This window comes from Balaenoptera musculus, chromosome 3 (genome assembly GCF_009873245.2).
Source record: "Balaenoptera musculus isolate JJ_BM4_2016_0621 chromosome 3, mBalMus1.pri.v3, whole genome shotgun sequence".
In the NCBI taxonomy this organism is placed as follows: Eukaryota; Metazoa; Chordata; class Mammalia; order Artiodactyla; family Balaenopteridae; genus Balaenoptera; species Balaenoptera musculus.
Window position 1 is genome coordinate 159,054,162 of NC_045787.1, and position 19,702 is coordinate 159,073,863.

At 50.8% G+C, this 19,702-nt stretch overlaps 2 protein-coding genes across 3 annotated transcripts; one reads left to right on the plus strand and one right to left on the minus strand.

Annotated features, from left to right (window-relative positions):
• Positions 1–8,773: 8,773 nt before the first annotated feature.
• Positions 8,774–12,499, minus strand: MVB12A (multivesicular body subunit 12A). Of its 2 annotated transcripts, none has more exons than XM_036845313.1 (9): positions 12,311–12,499; positions 12,083–12,181; positions 11,856–11,952; positions 10,731–10,857; positions 10,253–10,372; positions 10,058–10,164; positions 9,766–9,827; positions 9,380–9,436; positions 8,774–9,170 (listed from the first exon to the last, which is right to left on the minus strand). In XM_036845313.1, exons 1-9 carry the CDS (start codon positions 12,398–12,400, stop codon positions 9,108–9,110), a joined length of 822 nt encoding a protein of 273 aa, XP_036701208.1. In that variant the 5' UTR covers positions 12,401–12,499; the 3' UTR covers positions 8,774–9,107. The 2 variants fall into 2 exon arrangements, 1 of the variants encoding a protein (XP_036701208.1); XR_005019158.1 differs by having other exon boundaries at positions 8,789–9,170; positions 9,651–9,827; positions 12,311–12,487.
• Positions 12,500–16,847: 4,348 nt separating this feature from the next.
• Positions 16,848–19,249, plus strand: LOC118892607 (transmembrane protein 241-like). Its single transcript, XM_036847350.1, is given in 3 exon segments — positions 16,848–17,027; positions 17,029–17,637; positions 19,207–19,249. Coding segments are annotated over 3 exon segments (816 nt in total). The 5' UTR covers positions 16,848–16,863.
• The last annotated feature ends 453 nt before the right edge of the window (positions 19,250–19,702 follow it).

Consider the following 19,702-nt stretch of genomic DNA (forward strand, 5'->3'; position numbering starts at 1 on the left):
GTCAGAATGAATATCGTGTCACATGCCTAGTACTGCAGACACACACCAGGCACTTCCGGCTTTAGTTAATCCTTAGGACAACCCCACTCACAGATGGGCAAACTGAGGCCAGAAAAGCAAGGCCACTCATGTGAGAACACACGGCGGTGGTGATGGCTGGAACCTCATAACCCTGTCACGTAGGACACCAGGACATATAGCTAGTGCCCGGGAAACACTGGAGACTCCAGTTTCTGAGAACTCTCTGGAATGGGGGAGGCCCTGGGGACTCTTGAGGGTGGGCAAGAGAGTTAAGGAGGAAGGACCCAAGCTGGCTGTGTGCGAGGAGTACCTGGTGGACTGGTCAGGAGAATTAGAAACTAGACCTCTAGGCCTAATCTTCAAGGCCAGGACTAGGGTGCGGGTACAAAATTTAAGGAGGCTCAAAAGAATTGAAAACAAGGGTTCAGACAAATCCTTGTACATGTGCATTCATAGCAGCGCTAGTCACAATCACCACAAGGTGGAAACAACCCAAATGTCCATCAATCGATGAATGAATAAACAAAAAGTGATCCATCCATACAGTGGAATATTAGCCATAAAAAGGAAGCTCTGTCACATGCTACAGCATGGATGAACCCTGAAAACATAATGCTGATTGAAAGAAGCCAGACGCAAAGGCCACATAGTGTATGATCCCATTTATATGAAATGTCCAGAACAGGCAAATCTATAGAGATATAAAGTAGATTAGTGGTTGCCAGGGGCTGGGGGAGGGGGAATGGGGAGTAATGGCTAATAGGGATGAGGTTTCCTTTGGGGTGATGGAAATGTTCTAGAACTAGATAGAGGTGATGGTTGCACATCGTCCATGCACTAAATGCCACTGAACTGTACATTTTTAATTGGTGAATTTCATCTTATGTGAATTTCACCTCAACTTAAAAAAAAAAAAGAAAATTTAAGGAGGCACTCACTCTCAGGTTCCTTCACGTGCAGGTGGGCCCCAAGTTTGAAGTGAGCACCTCCTTAAATGTGGGCCCTACGTGCTCACTAGCCTCATCCCAGTCTGATCTCTGCGCACCCCCCCTGGGACCAAGAACTGGAGCCCTGGAAAGTCTGCAAGGTTACAACGTGGGAGGCTGGCTGGAAGTGCTGCCCACAGTCCCTGCTGAAACCTGGCCCTGTTGTCGACACCGCCCTGGATGGGGTGCTGAGCACCTTTGTATTCTGATCAGAATCTGGCGAGCAGGGAAGAGGCTGGTCCTAGGGCTGGAGCCAAACGCTCTGGTCGCTCCCTGTCCTGGGCACCTGATGAGGGTTTTGTGTTCCAAGAGGCGGCTTGGACAGACCTGGCTCAGGGAGCAGTCATGCGACCTGCACTTCAGTTTCTTTCTTCATAAAATAGGGCTAATCCCCCAACCCCATCATAGTACAGCTGTGAGGACCAAATCGGAAAGAGTTTCAATGACCCCGTTAGCTCCACGGGCCTCACCGACACAAGTAGCTGTCGGCATCCTGGTACATTTTGAGGTGTAGACACATCTGTTAAAGATGTTGCCTTGGGGACATCCCTCGTGGTCCAGTGGTTCAGAATGCACTTTCCAATGCAGGGGACCCAGGTTTGATCCCTGGTCGGGGAACTAAGATCCCATATGCCGTGGGGCAACTAAGCCCATGCGCCACAGCTACTGAGCCCGCACGCTACAACAAAGAGCCTGTACACTGCAACGAAAGATCCCGCATACCACAATGAAGATCCCGCATGCCGCAACTAAGACCCGACACAACCTAATTAATTAATTAATTATAAAAAAGATGTTGCCTTGGTTTGGGGTCATCAGAACCAAAGGCTGAGATGATTGCCAAGATGTTGTTCACCTGGGAAGTGACCCCAGGACGCCCCGGAACCCTGCAGGGGGCGCCAATGAGCAGATGGTGCTAAGGGCAACGGGGGCTCCATCCCCCTGGGGACCCCAGGGAGACAGCATAGAGCACACATGGCAGCTGGTCCCAGCCCAGGGGCGAGGAGGCTGGGATATTTATCCTCCTATTTCCATCAGGCATTAGCTGAGAGCTGTTCCCAGAGGGACTGACCCCTCACACTTCTAGCCTTCCCTGTGCACCAGCTAGACACACTCCTCTGGTCACAGGAGGCCCCAGGCAGGGTCACAGGTACTTGCTGCAGAGGGGAGGGAGGCACAGATAGCATCTGCTCCAGCTTCATGGCATTTTTGCAACAGCAGGCATAAATGGGATATTGAAAGCACTTAACTGTGCTATTTGTGGTTGAGAAGAGCTGTTGGTTTTTGGATGCCCGCCATGTGCCAACACCCTGCCTAACTCACACGAGGGTCACCACTGTTGCCCCCTCATCACACCCACTGGTCTCCCTCCTTTACTTCTGCAGGTAAAATCTTCTGAAAGTGGCAGATGGAGTTGGGGTCCTCTGTGCTGGTGACATTTAGAACAGAAGGTCAGATGCCACCTTGAGGGAGATTGCTCAGAGCAAACAAGGGGCCCGTTTCCCCCAGAGAACACTTTATTTAAAACACTTTAAGGGTTTCCCTGGTGGCGCAGTGGTTAAGAATCCACCTGCCAGTGCAGGGGACACGGGTTCAAGCCCTGGGCGGGGAAGATTCCACATGCTGCGGAGCAACTAAGCCCGTGCCCCACGACCACTGAACCTGTGCTCTAGAGCCCGCGAGCCACAACTACTGAGCCCACGTGCCACAACTACTGAAGCCCGCCCGCTCTAGGGCCTGTGCTCCACAACAAAGAGAAGCCACTGCAATGAGAAGCCTGAGCACCACAACAAAGAGTAGCCCCCGCTCGCCACAACTAGGGAAAGCCCACGCGCAGCAACGAAGACCCGATGCAGCCAAATATAAATAAATAAATTTATAAAAAGAAAAATAAAAAAGATTCAACAAGGGTAGGATCTGCTTTCAAGTTCACTTTGTGGTTGTTGGCACGATTCAATTCCCTGTGAGCTGTGGAACTGAAGTCCTTGGTTCCTTGCTGGTTGTTGGCCAGAGGCTGCCCTCAGTTCTGTGACATGTGGGCCTCTTTATAGGGCAGTGTGCATCAGTGTAGCCAACAAGATGGAAGCCTTGTATTTTAAACCTACTCACAGAAGTGAAGTCCCATCACCCTTCCTGTATTCCATTGGTGAGAGGTGAGTCTACACCAGATCCAGCCTGCCCTCAAGCGGAGGATTACACAGGCCTGAACACCAGGTTACCAAGACAAAATGTTCCCAAAGGGAACCATCTCAGAAACTACTTAATGTCTTGTAAATTCCCTGTGGGCTCTTCCCAATGACAAATAAAAAGGGCAGGTGGATAAGGAAGATGAGAAAGCGGTGTTTTCTATACAGCATGGGTCAGCTTTTCCAGTTCAGATTTCTAAGCTGGCAAGAGTGTACATGATACCTAAGAAATTCAAACTGGTGAGACAAATGGCCAAAATTAACAAAACTGACAATGCCAAGTGTTGGTGAAGACATGGAGCCACTGGAACTCTCATTTGCTGTGGGTGGGAGGGTAAATTGGTGCAACAGTCTTAGAAGTCTGCTTGGCCGTATCTGCTTAAGCTGAAGATAGGCCTCCCTTACCACTTAGAATTTCCACTCAGGGTATTTACCCAACAAGAATGAGTGTGTATTCATCAATCAGGCTCCCTGACTTCAGACTATACTACAAAGCTACAGTAATCAAGACAGTATGGTACTGGCACAAAAACAGAAATATAGATCAAAGGAACAGGATAGAAAGCCCAGAGGTAAACCCACGCACATATGGTCACCTAATCTTTCATAAAAGAGGCAAGAATATACAGTGGAGAAAAGACAGCCTCTTCAATAAGTGGTGCTGGGAAAACTGGGCAGCTACATGTAAAAGAATGAAATTAGAACACTCCCTAACACCATACACAAAAATAAACTCAAAATGGATTAAAGACCTAAATGTAAGGCCAGACACTATCAAACTCTTAGAGGAAAACATAGGCAGAACACTCTATGACCTACATCACAGCAAGATCCTTTTTGACCCACCTCCTAGAGAAATGGAAATAAAAACAAAAATAAACAAATGGGACCTAATGAAACTTAAAAGCTTTTGCACAGCAAAGGAAACCATAAACAAGACCAAAAGACAACCCTCAGAATGGGAGAAAGTATTTGCAAATGAAGCAAATGACAAAGGATTAATCTCCAAAATTTACAAGCAGCTCATGCAGCTCAATATCAAAAAAACAAACAACCCAATCCAAAAATCGGCAGAAGACCTAAATAGACATTTCTCCAAAGAAGATATACAGATTGCCAACAAACACATGAAAGAATGCTCAACATCATTAATCATTAGAGAAATGCAAATCAAAACTACAATGAGATATCATCTCACACCAGTCAGAATGGCCATCATCAAAAAATCTACAAACGATAAATGCTGGAGAGGGTGTGGAGAAAAGGGAACCCTCTTGCACTGTTGGTGGGAATGTAAATTGATACAGCCACTGTGGAGAACAGTATGGAGGTTCCTTAAAAAACTAAAAATAGAACTACCATACGACCCAGCAATCCCACTACTGGGCATATACCTTGAGAAAACCATAATTCAAAAAGAGTCATGTACCACAATGTTCATTGCAGCTCTATTTACAATAGCCAGGACATGGCAGCAACCTAAGTGTCCATTAACAGATGAATGGATAAAGAAGGTGTGGCACATATATATAATGGAATATTACTCAGCCATAAGAAGAAACGAAACTGAGTTATTTGTAGTGAGGTGGATGGACCTAGAGTCTGTCCTACAGAGTGAAGTAAGTCAGAAAGAGAAAAACAAATACCATATGCTAACACATATATATGGAATCTAAAAAAAAAAAAAAATGATCATGAAGATCCTAGGGGCAAGACAGGAATAAATACGCAGACCTACTAGAGAATGGACTTGAGGCTACGGGGAAACGGAAGGGTAAGCTGGGGCAAAGTGAGAGAGTGGCATGGACATATATACACTACCAAATGTAAAATAGATAGCTAGTGGGAAGCAGCCGCATAGCACAGGGAGATCAGCTAGGTGCTTTGTGACCACCTAGAGGGGTGGGATAGGGAGGGTGGGAGGGAGGGAGATGCAAGAGGGAAGAGATATGGGGATATATGTATATGTATAACTGATTCACTTTGTTATAAAGCAGAAACTAACACACCATTGTAAAGCAATTAGACTCCAATAACGATGTTAAAAAAAAAAAAAGAATATATACGACTAGTAAGAATCAAAAAAAAAATGAGTGTGTATTCATCAAAAGACATGTACAAGAGTACTCAGAGCAATTTCTTTCAATGGCCAAGAACTAGGGACAATCCAAATGTCCATCAACAGATGAACAGACTCTGGTACATCCATACAATGGAATACTACTCAGCAATTAACAAGAGGGAATTACTGATACAGGCAACACAGATGAATGTCTCAGACCTAACAGTGAATATGATTAGCCAGGCTCAGAAGAGAAGAGGACTTGTTTGGGCATTGCACTTAGCTCAAGTTCAAGAACAGGCAGAATGGAATTCCCTGGTGGTTCAGTGGTTAGGACTCAGTACTTTCACTGCCAGTGACCCAAGTTCAATCCCTGGTCGGGGAACTAAGATCCCGCAAGTCAAGCAGCATGGCAAAAAAAAAACAAAACCAAGACAAACAAACAAACAAAAATATAGGCAGAATGAATGATGGGGTAGAAGCCAGCAGCTTTGGGGGTTTGGGTGGGCGGGTGTCCAAGGGGATGCTGAAGGCTGGCACAGATCATTGCTCTGAGCTGGGGGTGGAGAGAGCAGTAGGGGCCACAGCTGGGCTCTGGAACACTTGAATACAAGAAGTGTGGGGGTATGCCACTAGTAGAAGCCACTAGGACTTGCATCTTCCATTCACTCTGCATGGACTTTGGGCTGCAGAAGGCTTCCAGCTGAGAAGAACTTTGAGAGCCAGGAAGAGTTTTTGCAACAGTCAGCAGAGGCAGCGGAGAGACACAGTCCCACAAGAGCTCTCCCTCAGAACTACCGAATGAGGTGAGGACCTTTGAGATTCCCATTGTAAAGATGGACAAACTGAGGTATAGAGAGGTTAAGCCACTGCTCAGGGTCACCAGCTAGTGAGCATTGGAGCTGGGACCACATCTCCCCAGAAATGTCCCTCTCAGTCCCCAGGCCCCTGTGATGCCCGGGTCTCAGCACCTCAGAGCCGGCTAAAGGCAGAAGGATAAGTCTTCCTCTTCTTCTCCCTTCCCTGTAGCCCAAGAGGATGCAAGCTTAGTTGGAGCTGTGAGGATTGATGTGGCCCAAGTCAGGAGTTGGGGGCTAAGGGGACAGGCTCCACCAGGACTTTCTGGCCCCTTTGTGAGGCTGTTCCCAGGCCCTGTTGCACTCAAGAGGGTTGGGATTTTGCAGAGTCAGTGACCTGGCAGTGATGGTTGATCCAGTCGGACCCAAGGCCAGTATGGGTTGTCCGGGGGCCCCTGGTCAAACACAGATGCCCTGGAAAGTGATCTGGGGCTGGTTTCGGGGTGGCCAAGATCACAACCAGAGAGAACAAACAGCCTTTGCTTCCCAGCTGGATCGGATTCCATGGCCGGCGCCAGAGCAACCTGGGTGGGACCTGGCAGGTGCTGGCTGCGCCCAGAGTGGAGAGATTCGGGGAGATATCTTAGCATCAGAGGCCTAGTTTTTCCAAGGCAGCTGAAGTGTGTGGGGGAGGGGGTATCATCTCCCCCAACCCTCCCCTCCAGGATAGTTCACTGTCTCCACCCTCAGACTCCCAGGGCAGGGGACTCTTTTCCCTCAGATCCCTGTGCAGGGCAGTGTCTCCCCCTTCAGGTCCCCAGGGCAGTGTCATTAGACACAAGTGCCTGGGTGGGTGGCACATCCCCTTGGGACCCCGTGTGACTCCTTCTGGCCAATGAGCTGTGAGCAGAACTTTGACAAGGCACTTCCAGGCCAGAGCACTTAAGTGACAGCGTGAGACCCTTCTGAGTCCATCCCCACTGTCTCGGAGAGATGCTGGCCACCCCTTCGGGTGCGTTTCCTTGCAACTACGACCAGCAGCCTGTTGCCGCCCTGCCATGGGCACGTAATGTGGACGAGAAATAAGCCTTAGCCTTCCTACGCTCCAGAGATCTGGGGAATGTTCCTGATCTGGGCCACCCTGACGCTATGGGTACCTGGGGAAGAGAGAGCAGAAGAGGAAGCACATGCATGGGAGAGACAGTGTGAGCCTGGGGTGGTTCATTTCACAAATACAGTTTGTGGAGTCCGTATTTGCCAATTCTCCTACTGGCTCAAATCTGTGACCCCCAAATCAATACTCACAGTGCTTTTGTGGCTATTGGTGGACACGCACAGTGCCGGAAAAAATCTGAGTCCTCAGAGGTGCATGTTCCCAGCTGTGGTAGGACAAGGCGATGTTCTGCCTTCCTGTTCCAGCTCTGACTGTAAACAGGCATCCTTCTTGAGGTCTAGCCAGTGGCCTATTTTGCATTTTTGTGCTTTTTCATTGGTGATTTTTGCTGTTTGCAAAGGCCCCCAAGTGTAGTGCTGAAGAGCTATCTAGTGTCCCCAGGTGCAAGAAGGCTGGGATGTGCCTCCGGGAGCAAATACTCTCCGATGAGCTTTGTTCAGACGTGAGTTATACGGCTGGTGGCCGTGAGTTCACCGTTAACGAATCGGCAGCATGTATATTAAACAAGGTGTCGGGCTTCCCTGGTGGAGCAGTGGTTGAGAATCCGCCTGCCAATGCAGGGGACACGGGTTCGAGCCCTGGTCTGGGAGGATCCCACATGCTGCGGAGCAACTGGGCCCGTGAGCCACAACTACTGAGCCTGCGCGTCTGGAGCCTGTGCTCCGCAACAAGAGAGGCCGCGATAGTGAGAGGCCCGCGCACCGCGATGAAGAGCGGCCCCTGCTCGCCGCAACTAGAGAAAGCCCTCGCACAGAAACTAAGACCCAACACAGCCAAAAATAAATAAATTTTAAAAAACAAAAACAAAACAAAAAAAAACGACTGCTTCTGGCAGTAATAAAAACACAATAGTAACACATAAAAAAAAAAAAAACAGGAGGGGAATTGTAATTAAAGCTGTCATATTAAAAACAAAAAACAAAAACCAAGGTGTCTTGAAATGCACAGAAAACAAGGTTATGTATTGATTACTTGACCAAAATGTGACCAGAGGCTTACAAGAACCTACCCGTATCTCCCCGAGGAATACAGTATTTCCTAATTCAGTTTTCACACTACTTTAGAGGAGGTAACTACCGCGATTCATGAGTATCCACCGTTTGTGTCTACCACACAGCGGAGGAAAAGGGACGCACAGAACAGAACAGCTTGGTGGTTAAGAGAGCAGGCTCTGGGTTGGAATCCTAGCTGTGGATTTAGCCGCCTCCTGCTTCGGTTTTCCTATCTGTGAAATGGCCACACAACCAGGGCTTCCCACTGAGCTGGGGGAGGACTAAATGAGATACTGTACATCAGGTGTTGGTGAGGAGGTCCTCGGAGTATAAACGGTAGCTGTTACTATTATTACTGTTACGCTCAATGATGGAGGGGCGGGACCCGGTCTCCTCTGTGATTCGGAATCCCGGCTCAGGCACTCGCTGAGCCTCAGTTTCTCCCTCTGTAGAATGGGAGTGGCGGCAGCGCCCCCTCCCCTCCAGGATTTCACCCGCTTGCTGGGTGTGCGTCCGTCCCTGGCTCCTGCGAGCCACAGAGACCCACAGTCAGAATGGAGACTACAGACGGCCCGGACAGCGTGGTGTTTATTTCCTGGAGGGAGGACGCCCGCGTGGCCTCCAGGCACCAGCAAGTTTTGACACAAATGACTTGAAGGCACTGGTTTCCGTCCAGCCCCTCCCCCTGCCTTGCCCATCAGGGCCCGGGGGGCAGGAGACCCATCACCAAGCAGACCGCTCCCAGCCCCTCCTCCAGGGCTGCTGCTCTGCTGGGTGGCCGAGGGTCCGGAATGCCTTGTGCCGCCAAGGCTCCCGAGATTCAATGCGGTGGGCAGCTGCCAGTCCGGGGGTGTCAGGCAGGGGACTCTTCCCTGGGGCCGGCGAGGGGCTAAGAGACGCTAGGGGGCAGGCGGGCAGCTGCCGTCTTCTCCACCACGAAGCCGTAGTTGTACTGGGGGGTGGGGAGTGGGGTGAGGGGAGAGCACAGAGCAAAGGAGGAGCCACTGGGGTGCCGGAGAAATGGTGGGGCATGGGGTGGCACTTAGGGACTGGGGGATCTGGAGCCCTCGAGGTGGGTTATAGCTGGGAGAGAAGAGGGACCCAGAGAAGACCGGGGGGCCTGCACCCCCCAACCCCACCGCCTCCCTACCCTGCACCCACCTCCTCCTCAATGTCCGCCAGTGACTTGATGGTCAGATCAGCAAAGGCAGAGAAGGCCTGGCAGGCAAGGGGCAGGTCAGTCTCAGGCAGGGACCCCAACGTGGAACCCCCGTTCCCTCATCTTCAAGGAGGGCCCCCTCAATATTTGCCTGAATGTCCTCTCCCCTTTCCTGCCACCATCTCTCGCCCCCAGCATCCAGCTGCCCCTCCTGACTCCCCCATTCCAGGAGACCCTCCCGCCCCCTTGCCTTGGCCTCCAGCCTCCTCTCACCCAGGAACTCCCCTCTGTGCTGAGGTGCTCGTTACACAGACGATGCTCCCTGATTCCTGTTGCCTAGAAACGCAATGGGGAGGGGCAGACCCAGACTCCCCGGGACCGGACTCACCAGGGGACCACAGCTCTTGCCCTCAAATCGGGGGTGCAGCGTGAAGGGAACCCCATCCATGGCTGAGGAAAGCAGGTGGGGGGAAGGAGCTGAGGCCCAGGAGACTTGAGGCCTGCCCGCTCCCCACCCCGAGAAGCCCATCCTGGAGGTCTCGGCTCTTCCCAGTCTTGACAGAATGGGGGAAGCCCAGGCCTGGTCCATCCCTGCCCTTTTGCCTTCCTGGCTGTACAATCTCGGGCCAGTCTCGCCCCACCCCCACCCCAGTGCCTCAATTTCCCTGCTCTGCGGTCACCTGAGATGCCGTAGAGGTTGGAGGCCTCGTAGATGGAGTCGCTCCTCCGAAGTGTAGATGCCCGAGAGCCCAGCCTCGAAAGTGTCCGCTCCGGGAAGCCACCCTTGCTGGTGGAGGCAGGATGACCCAAGTCAGAGGCCTGATATCCACCGCCCCCCACCATGGCCGCTCCCATCCCTGAGCCCGAGGACTCACCTGGGCTGGCCAGGCGGGCCCAGGGAGAGGTCTCTCATGTCTCGGCTGAGAGCTCGGGGCTTGGGCACTGGCCGCGGGGCCTTGGCCTTCTTGCACCAGATGGCGAAGCCCCCCATGTCCCTAGAGGAGGGGGAAAAGAGAGAAGGGGCTCTGGCCCAACGTGCAGCCAGGGCTGAGAATAGCTGCCAGGGGAAGGCAGGCCTCCGGTGACCTCACATCTCAGCCCACACGCTCGGCAACATACTAACTAGTATGCTGGGTGCAGTCACCGTACCGGATGCTTCAGACACACCAACTCATTTACTCCTCACCAGCACCCTACGAGATTGGTACAACTGTCCCCACCTTAACATGTGGAAACTGAGGCACAGAGAGGTGGCAGAAGGGACGGAAGGACTCATGGGAGTCCCTGAGGGTCAGAGGGGTAGGTATGGGGGTTGGGAGGGCAAGGAAGGAGGGCTGGGGGGGGTGTCCCTACCCTACTCGCAGGTATCCAGGCACCGTCTTGGTTTTCCCACTCAGCCGGACGTCAAAGACAGCTGTGTCCGCGACCCCCAAGGGCACCAGCTTCACACACATGCGTTTCTTCTTGGACACGGAGGCCTCTGGGAGTGAGGGACAGGGGAATGAGAAAAGGGGAGAAGCAGGAAGGGGGTCCAAAGATGGCTCCAGGAGAACGCTCACCAAGGTGCTGTTTAAGGCAGCCATCTGGATGGCGCTGGGGCAGTGATTAAATCCTGAATGGTAAAGCCATAGGAGGGGAATCCGTGAAGCTTTTAGGAGCCATTGGGCCAGCCTCATCTTTGGTGACATGGAGGAGCATTCATGGGGTGGCCATGGGCACCACAGGGAGGGTGGGTAGCTGTGGGATCAGACAGAACTGGGTACCCATCCTGGCCCTCCAAACACACTTTCCCTCAGCCCTCTAATCCAGAGGTCAGCAAACTACAACCTATGAGCCAAATCCAGCCCAAGGTCTGGCTCATGAGCAAAGCATGGCTTTTACATTTTTAAAGGGATATATATTATATATATGCAACAGAAACCATCTGGCCTGGAAAGCCTAATATATTTACTACCTGGCCCTTTACAGGAAAAGTTTGCCAAGTCCAGTACCAATAGATACATGCTGAGAGCCAAATATAAATGACAAGACATGGAGAGGGCATGAGAGGCAGGGAGAGCCTGATGGTTAGAAAGCAGAGCAGTCGGGGCTGGGAGGGCAGCACCAGGGCAACCGGAGCCCGTGTGCAAAAGCGTGGAAGTGGAAAATAGAACTGCGCGTGGATCAGCTTAGCTACAGTGTAAGAAGAAGGCGTAGTAGTAACAGTAATAAAACAGGTCGCATTGACTGAACACTTACTCTAGAACAGAGACTGTACCAATCGCACATTTTTACGCAGGGCGAGGTACATCGTCCCGCCCTAGACCAGGGATCTGTGTTCTCAGTCAACACTGTCATTACCCAGTGCATCGAGGGGGTGGCCAAAATTCAAAAATCTCACGCCTGTGGTCCCTCCATTCCCTTCCTGGACCCTCCCCGCAGAGACGCGAACGTGCCCCTGACCCCCCACCCCACTCCCGCCTTCGACAGGGGACTCACTGGAGTCCAAGGGCTCGCAGACCGGGGAGAATCCCGGCGGGAGGGGGCTCTTGTCCACCAGGACCTGGATATCGACCACCACGTTCTCCTGTGGATTCTGGCGGAGCGGGGGGGGGATACATCGAGAATCACTCAGCAGCAGGGACCGTGTGCCTAGCATAGAGCCCAGCGAATGGACAAGGGGGAGTGGGAGGACCCCGGGGATTCCGAAGGTGAGGGCCCCTTACCTCTAGGCTGCCCAAAGGATTGAGGCACAGGAAGTAGCCGGATTTCTGCCCGAAAGTCTTGCCGAAGCTGGCGGGCGCCCCCTCCACAGTGCAGGAGATCTACAGCGCGGACGCGGGTCAGCGCCAGGCTCTTACCCGGCCGCAGCCGACTCTGCCCCTATTCAACCCCCGGCCCCTGGTGTCGCCGCCTCTCTCCCTATTCGTCCCTGGTCCCCTGACATCGCTCACCGCACTGAATCCCCGAGGCGGGGGCGCCGAGGCCGACGACCAGGCCAAACCAGCCAACGGGGCCGCCTCGGCCCCGGACCCCGGATCCATCCTCCAAGCCAAGGACCGAAGGCGGTGGACAGCCTCTGACCTCCTAGCCGCAGCTGGACTACGGAGTTCGGGCAAGAGTCTGAACTACAACTCCCAGACGGCCTTGCGAGACCGGGGGCCCGGAAGCGCCGTATGAGCGTGCCGGAAAAGCCGCCGGCCAATCGCGTAGGGACAAGCAGCCACACCCTTCATGCCCACCCTCCCCCCCAACACACCCCCAACCCCACGGTGGGCCTTTGAGCGACGTTTGCGGAAAACTGTCTCGCTTTCTTCTCACGCCCAGCAACTTCTGCCGGAAATGTCTCGCTAGCTGCAAACCAAAACTACATTCCCCAGAATTCCTTGCGTTATCAGCCTCTACTGCAGAGATACGGTTGGTGTTTCACGGAAATTTGGGGGAGAAATATGAAAAACTCGCAATTCTAGCTCCAGCAGGTCATCCAAAAGGACACTTTCATGTGTTATGCTGCAATTAGTTTAAATAACGAAAAATATGGACCAACTTGAGCCATGAAGTCTTGATGTAACTTGAGGAATTATTCACAGATACAGTTAGGTTTTTTTTTTTAATGGTATACAAGTATTTAGCATGGCTACATGCTTTTACACGCCTCAGGGGGAAATATGGAAAACTAGGGAACAGAATATTATCTACTCCTGTATATTTTCCAATTTTTTACGATATCCTGGGTTAGCCCACTGCCTGGTTTTTGTACCACCTGTGAGAAAAAAAAAAAAGGTTTTTATATTTGTGATTAAATAAAATTGTTTTTAAGGCAGGACAAACAAACTTTTAACATAAAATTCTCTCTGCCGGGCTTCCCTGGTGGCGCAGTGGTTGAGAGTCTGCCTGCCAGTGCAGGGGACATGGGTTCGAGCCCTGGTCTGGGAGAATCCCACATGCTGTGGAGCAACTGGGCCCGTGAGCCACAATTACTGAGCCTGCGCGTCTGGAGCCTGTGCTCCGCAACAAGAGAGGCCGCGACAGTGAGAGGCCCGCGCACCGCGATGAAGAGTGGCCTCCGCTCTCCGCAACTAGAGAAAGCCCTCGCACAGAAAAGAAGACCCAACACAGCCAAAAATTAAAAAAAAATTTTTAAATAAAATAAAATAAAATAAAGTAATTCTCTCTGCCGTTTGGGCCACTACCTGCTCCCCTTTAGCGTGCATTGCGCATCTGCATTATACGATAACTAGATATCCTTAACACAGGAATGCCTGCTTGAAAGAAAAGAGGGATTTTCTTCTGGCACCAGGAAGGTAGCTCCTTAGGAGATAACATTTCTTTCTCAATCCTGTAAAGTGTCATGATAACCCACTACTCACCTTGTACGTGCAGATCTGGACTACATAAACTTTCAAAACCTTGACTCAAAAACTATACAACTGTGCTTTGACCTCTAACCGGTGGAACAGTCTTCAGAACTTTCTGAAAGACTTTCTTTCACGTTACAATCTCAAGACTATGGGGTCCTCTTGAAGTACCCCATTATTCCCACTGCTTAGGAGGAACGTTGGTTCCCAACCCCAGGAGTTCCCCAGGTGAAATTTGAAACTGACCCCCATACACAGAAGGCAAGGAGAAACCAAAGAAAGAGGCAGACCACTCCGGATTGGTAGGTGGCAGGTTTAACAAACGAGGGACTTATATACGAGGCTTGTCTCAGGCAGCCACAAGATGAGTCCATCTCCACACTGAGATAGGAAAGGGGCAGGGCACAACCTTTAAAAGAATGACATAGCCGTTGAGGACACGACATTAACTGGTTATGATCTCGGAGAGACAGTAGTGAGTGGTCCTGAAGAGAGATCTCAGTTCCCTGCCCAGGAATTGAACCTGGGTAGCCTGGATGAAAACCAGGAATCCTAGCCACTATAGCACCAGGGGCTAGAGGCTAGAAGCAAAGGGGCCCTGGCTCTTTCCCCCGTTTGAAAGCAGGAATGTTTCAAGGAGGCAAAAATTGTAAAAAACAGGTACAAAGTTTATTATTAGAGACACAGCACCGTGTATGGGAGAGCACACAGAGAAGAAGTTTATTTATTTAAGTCAGAAGCTAGGCAGAAGTACACACCCAGAGAGAAAGGGTGTGGGCATCCTTTCTAATGAGGAAAAGCGCAGTAAAGAGCTGATACAAATCCCTTATATAGGACAGTCCTTCCGGGTCTTTGTTTATCTTTGGCCAATTATCTCATTTCTTTTCCCACATCTGACCTGTTCTAGGACACTCCCCAACATGCGTGCACAACTTTTTGCTAAGATGGATCCCACCGCAAAGGACTGTGGGTGCATGTCCACACTTATGGGGTGGTGCCCCCTCCCTTTTTGACCCCCCAAGGAGCCTTCCTGAGCATGTGCAGACAGGGAAGTTTTCCTTAACCTCAGGAGTTGTCATCTTATCTCTTTACTTCAGCAGAGCTCGGCTTCTGCCACCAGCTTTGTCCTTGGAGTGTCTGGGTGAGAACAAAGCTTCAATTTTACTCCACTTGACAAACACCAGCTGTCCAGCCCAGGGGCCCATCTATCTCCTACCTCAGTTAGAACCAACTAGGTCCAAGATGGCGGAGGAGTCGACTTCCACTAGACCTTGAGCCTCGGTATACACTAATTATAATACATCAGTAAGCTAAATGTCACACCCACAGGTGCCATGACCGTTCTGAGGCCGACCGTAAAAGGCCAAAAAGTTGGCGGTGGCCCAATTCCTGGAAATCCCCTCCCCTTCCCCAAAATAGTGGGAATAATCTTCGCACTCATTAGCCTATGAAATTACCCACCCCTATAAGAACTGACAACCCCATATCCTGGGGCCTCTTGCCTTCTGAGATGGCCCACACTCTGTCTATGGAGTGTGTATCTCCCTGAACAAACCTTCTTTCACTTTACTATGGCTCGCTCTTGAATTCTTTCCTGTGCAAAGCCAAGAACCCACACTTGGTGGCCGTCCCAGGGATTCACCTAAGACCTAGGACGTGACCATCCTCTCACACCCCACTTTCTCTCCTGCAGCAACACTGTTTACCAGAATCTTAAAAGTTTATATAAAGGCCTTAACAGGATTCAGTCTCATATACCATTCAGATTGTCTCAACAACACTTTACTCTCTCAAGGCTGCATCCTTGAAAATGGCTCCCTTTGTGAGAACAGTGGGTGGAACATACATTCCAAGGATGGAGAGGGGGTGAGGGGCCTCTGGTTCCCTGGGTCCACCTCGAGGGTCAACTGGTGGCCATGTCCTCTCAATGACCTCCTCCTGAAACGGAGCAGAACCCTGTTGTCAGTCCTTCCCCCCCATGTCCTCAGCCTGCCTTTTGTTTGTGGAAAAACTTTAGTCAAAGAATAAATTTAATCAGAGAAATGAGAAAATGCAGAAACAAAGGAAAACAGTCTAGCAAGACTAAATAATAATAGTTTAGTCATTAAGCATAGTCAAGGACTTTCATTTCCTTCTCAAGGGCTATAGATAATATTCTGAGCCATATCCTGTGAGCTGTCTTGTAGATACCAAAACCCCCCACCAGGTGGAAGAAGTTAACTACGTGATGAGCAGACTGCAGCCAGGACATAAGCTGCTCCAATTTACACAATTCCAAGAACTGGCCTCAAAGAAATGGGAACAAACCCTGGAACTGAAGATTAACTGTACTTAAAACAATCAAGGTGATGCTGGTCAGACCACCGCATGACCAATTTCAAGATGACTGTCAGAGCTGACTGTGCAGTTTCTGCATGCAGCCCCTACATGCAGGGACCTGAAAGGGAGTTGGCCTTTGGACGGGAGTCCATCCTCCCCGCCTCCCGGTTGCCGGCATCCAAAATAAAGCAAACTTTCCTTTCCACCAACCTTGTCTCTTTATTGGCTTTTGAGCAGTGAGCAGCCGGACCCCACCCTTGGTTACACTCCAACACTCCACCCCTCATGACCGGCTCTTACAATTTCACATGGCCCCCTCTTCCACAACGTGCACTGAGTCGTCAGCCAGGGATTTCTTTAGCACTGGAGATGGCTCGTTAGGCGGTTACCTGGCTGCTCCGGAGGCAGACAGCACAGCGACAACATAGGTATGTGCGAGAGGAAACACAGATTAAGATAACGATGCCCAAAATAAGTAACAATTTTTCCCACCAAGCGCCCCATTGAGGCAGGAGATAGATGAGCTCCAGGCTGGACATTTACAACTAGCCTTCTGTTTACATTTCCTGAGGCAAGAGGCAGGTGGGCTCCAGCTAGGTATTTACAACTGGCTTCCTGTTTGCACTTTGAGATGGAAATAACAACAGGAACAGGGTAAATAGCTGGACTTTGTCTCCTGTGGACACTTTAAGATAACAGTTATGGCAGGGACAGAGAGAAGCTATACCCTGTTTAAGTGAAAGATCAAGAGGTTGGCCACTGGGTGGCCCGGCTTGCACGGCGGCCCTGGGGCTCCCGCGGGTTCCTGGGGAAGGGGCGCAAATTAACAGATGTGCATGAGGAGGTGCCTGGTCGGCCTCCCGTTTTGTACCTGCTACCTGGCTTCTTACCTCACGAACAAGTATGTCCTGTCTGTCTTGAAATTTACCTACCCTACGTTATTCCAAGGGTGGCAGACATTAATTGGTGGACTTTTGCTTCATGTGTCATGGAAACGGCTGGGCGGAGATCAACAGCAGTTCAAGATCTGATGTTTTGACATGGCTTCCTGCTTCAGTGCTGTTTGTGGGTATCATCTGTGCTGGGTCCAGAGCACTGTCCAGACTGGCCATTCCTGTGTTTCTCATTTTGCATAATGTAGCCGAAGTTATCATCTGTGGGCACCAGAAGTGTTTTCAGAAAGAGAAAACATCTCCTGCAAAGATCTGTAGTGCCCTCTTCCTCCTGGCTGCCGCAGGGTGCCTGCTCTTCAGCGACTCCCAGTTTGATCCAGATGGTTATTTCTGGGCTGTAATTCACTTATTCTGCATAGGGGCTTATAAGATACTACAGAAATCCCAGAGACCCAACGCGTTAAGTGACATTGACCAGCAGTACTTAAACTATCTATTCAGTGTGGTGCTCCTGGCATTTGCATCTCACCCCACAGGTGATCTCCTCAGCGTCCTGGACTTTCCGTTCCTGTATTTCTATAGATTCCATGGCAGCTGCTGTGCCAGTGGATTTTTAGGATTCTTACTCATGTTCAGCACAGTGAAGCTAAAAAGCCTTATGACCCCAGAGCAGTGTGTAGCCTGGATTTTCTTTGCTAAGGGACTTCCCTGGTGGCGCAGTGGTTAAGAATCCACCTACCAATGCAGGGGAGGTGGGTTCGAGCCCTGGTCTGGGAAGATCCCACATCCCGCGGAGCAACTAAGCCCGTGTGCCACAACTACTGAGCCTGTGTTCTAGAGCTCGTGAGCCACAACTACTGAGCCCGCATGCCGCAACTACTGAAGCCCACGCGCCTAGAGCCCGTGCTCCGCAACAAGAGAAGCCACCGCAATGAGAAGCCCGCGCACCGCAACAAAGAGTAGCCCCCGCTCACTGCAACTAGACAAAAGCCTGCGCGTGACAACGAAGACCCAACGCAGCCCCCCAAAATATAAATAAATAAATAAATAAATAAATAAATAAATAAATAAATAAATAAATGAATGAATAAATAAATAAAACACCAAACAGGAAAAAAAAGAAAAAGAGCTTGGCCACTTCCCTGGTGGTCCAGTGGTAAAGAATCTGTCTTCCAATGCAGGGGACACGGGTTCAATCCGTTGTCAGGCAACTAAGATCCCACATGCCGCAGGGCAATGAAACCCACACACCACAACTACCGCGCTGGCGCACCTCGACTAGAGAGACCACGTGCCGCAAACTACAGAGCCCACGTGCACGAGAAAGAAGCCCGCACGCCACAACAGAAGATCCCACATGCCTCAACGAAGATCCTGCATGCCGCAACTAAGACCCAACACAACCAAAAATAAATTAAAAAATAATAAATCTTAAAAAAATAATAGATCAAGAGGTCACATATTTCCCATCCTTTGCGCAAGAAAGACACTGCACATGTGTTGAAAGGCTTCTTGGGGCATCAAAAGGCATGGGACAGGGACCTCCCTGGTGGTCCAGTGGGTACAACTCCACACTCCCAATGCAGGAGGCCCGGGTTCAATCCCTGGTCAGGGAACTAGATCCCGCATGCATGCCACAACTAAGAGTTCACATGCCGCAACTAAGAAGTCCACCTGCTGCAATGAAGAAGTCCGCATGCCGCAACTAAAGATCCCGTGTGCCTCAACAAATATCCCCCCTGCCGCATCTAAGACCCAGTGCGGCCAAAATAAATAAATAATAAATAAATAAATTTTTTTAAAGGGGGGCGGCCAGGGGACACCAGACCGTAATAAGTCATGTCAATCCCCCCCCCCACCCAGAGGCTCTTGCGTTAGAATCCATCTTGTCTGAGGGCTGTGCACACCTACGGAGGGTCCTGAGGCAAATCAGCCATGGGCCCAAAGCAAGATGATTGGCCAGAGGGGAAACAAAGACCCAGAAGACTGCCCCCTTATAAAGGATTGAAACTTCCCAAAGGCACGACTCTCTTGCTGAGTTCACCCGTCCGTCTGTCCACATGTACTCTGCTTTTCTAAAAGACGCTTTACTTTCCTCTCTACCTTCTGTCTCCTTGTCAGAATGTTCTCTTTTCAAGGCAGACAAAGACTGGGGCCCAGACTCTAGCCACAGTCCCTCGTGGTCTAGTGGTTAGGACTTGGCAGTCTCACCACCATGACCAGGGGTCAATCCCTGGTCAGGGAACTAAGATCTCACTTCAAGCTGTTGCTCACTGCCAGCTACCACTCACTGCTGTGTGTGTTCGAAATCACCATGATCTGAACCACTGATTTACTGAGTCCCTGAGGCTGGGGATCACTCAGGGCATTCACTTGTGTCCTCATGTGCTTTATTAAAGATGCTAGGGCTTCCCTGGTGGCGCAGTGGCTGAGAATCTGCCTGCTAATGCAGGGGACACGGGTTCGAGCCCTGGTCTGGGAAGATCCCACATGCCACGGAGCAACTAGGCCCGTGAGCCACAACTACTGAGCCTGCGCGTCTGGAGCCTGTGCTCCGCAACAAGAGAGGTCGCGATAGTGAGAGGCCCGCGCACCGCGATGAAGAGTGGCCCCCGCTCGCCACAACTAGAGAAAGCCCTCACACAGAAACGAAGACCCAACACAGCCAAAAATAAATAAATAAATAAATTAAGAATAGAGGAGAACTAATGATATGTTTAAAAAAAAAAAAAAAAAAGATGCTACATTAGCAGACTCAGCAGGTATGAACACACAA

What these genes read in the sequence shown, in the direction of transcription:
- MVB12A (XM_036845313.1), bottom strand. Translation starts at nt 12,400, where the DNA reads ATGGATCCGGGGTCCGGGGCCGAGGCGGCCCCGTTGGCTGGTTTGGCC. An exon ending in CGCCTCGGGGATTCAGTGCG is followed by an intron (nt 12,182 to 12,310) that starts GTGAGCGATGTC and finishes TCCGCGCTGTAG; the next exon opens with ATCTCCTGCACTGTGGAGGG. An exon ending in GCAAGAGCTGTGGTCCCCTG is followed by an intron (nt 9,437 to 9,765) that starts GTGAGTCCGGTC and finishes CTTGCCTGCCAG; the next exon opens with GCCTTCTCTGCCTTTGCTGA.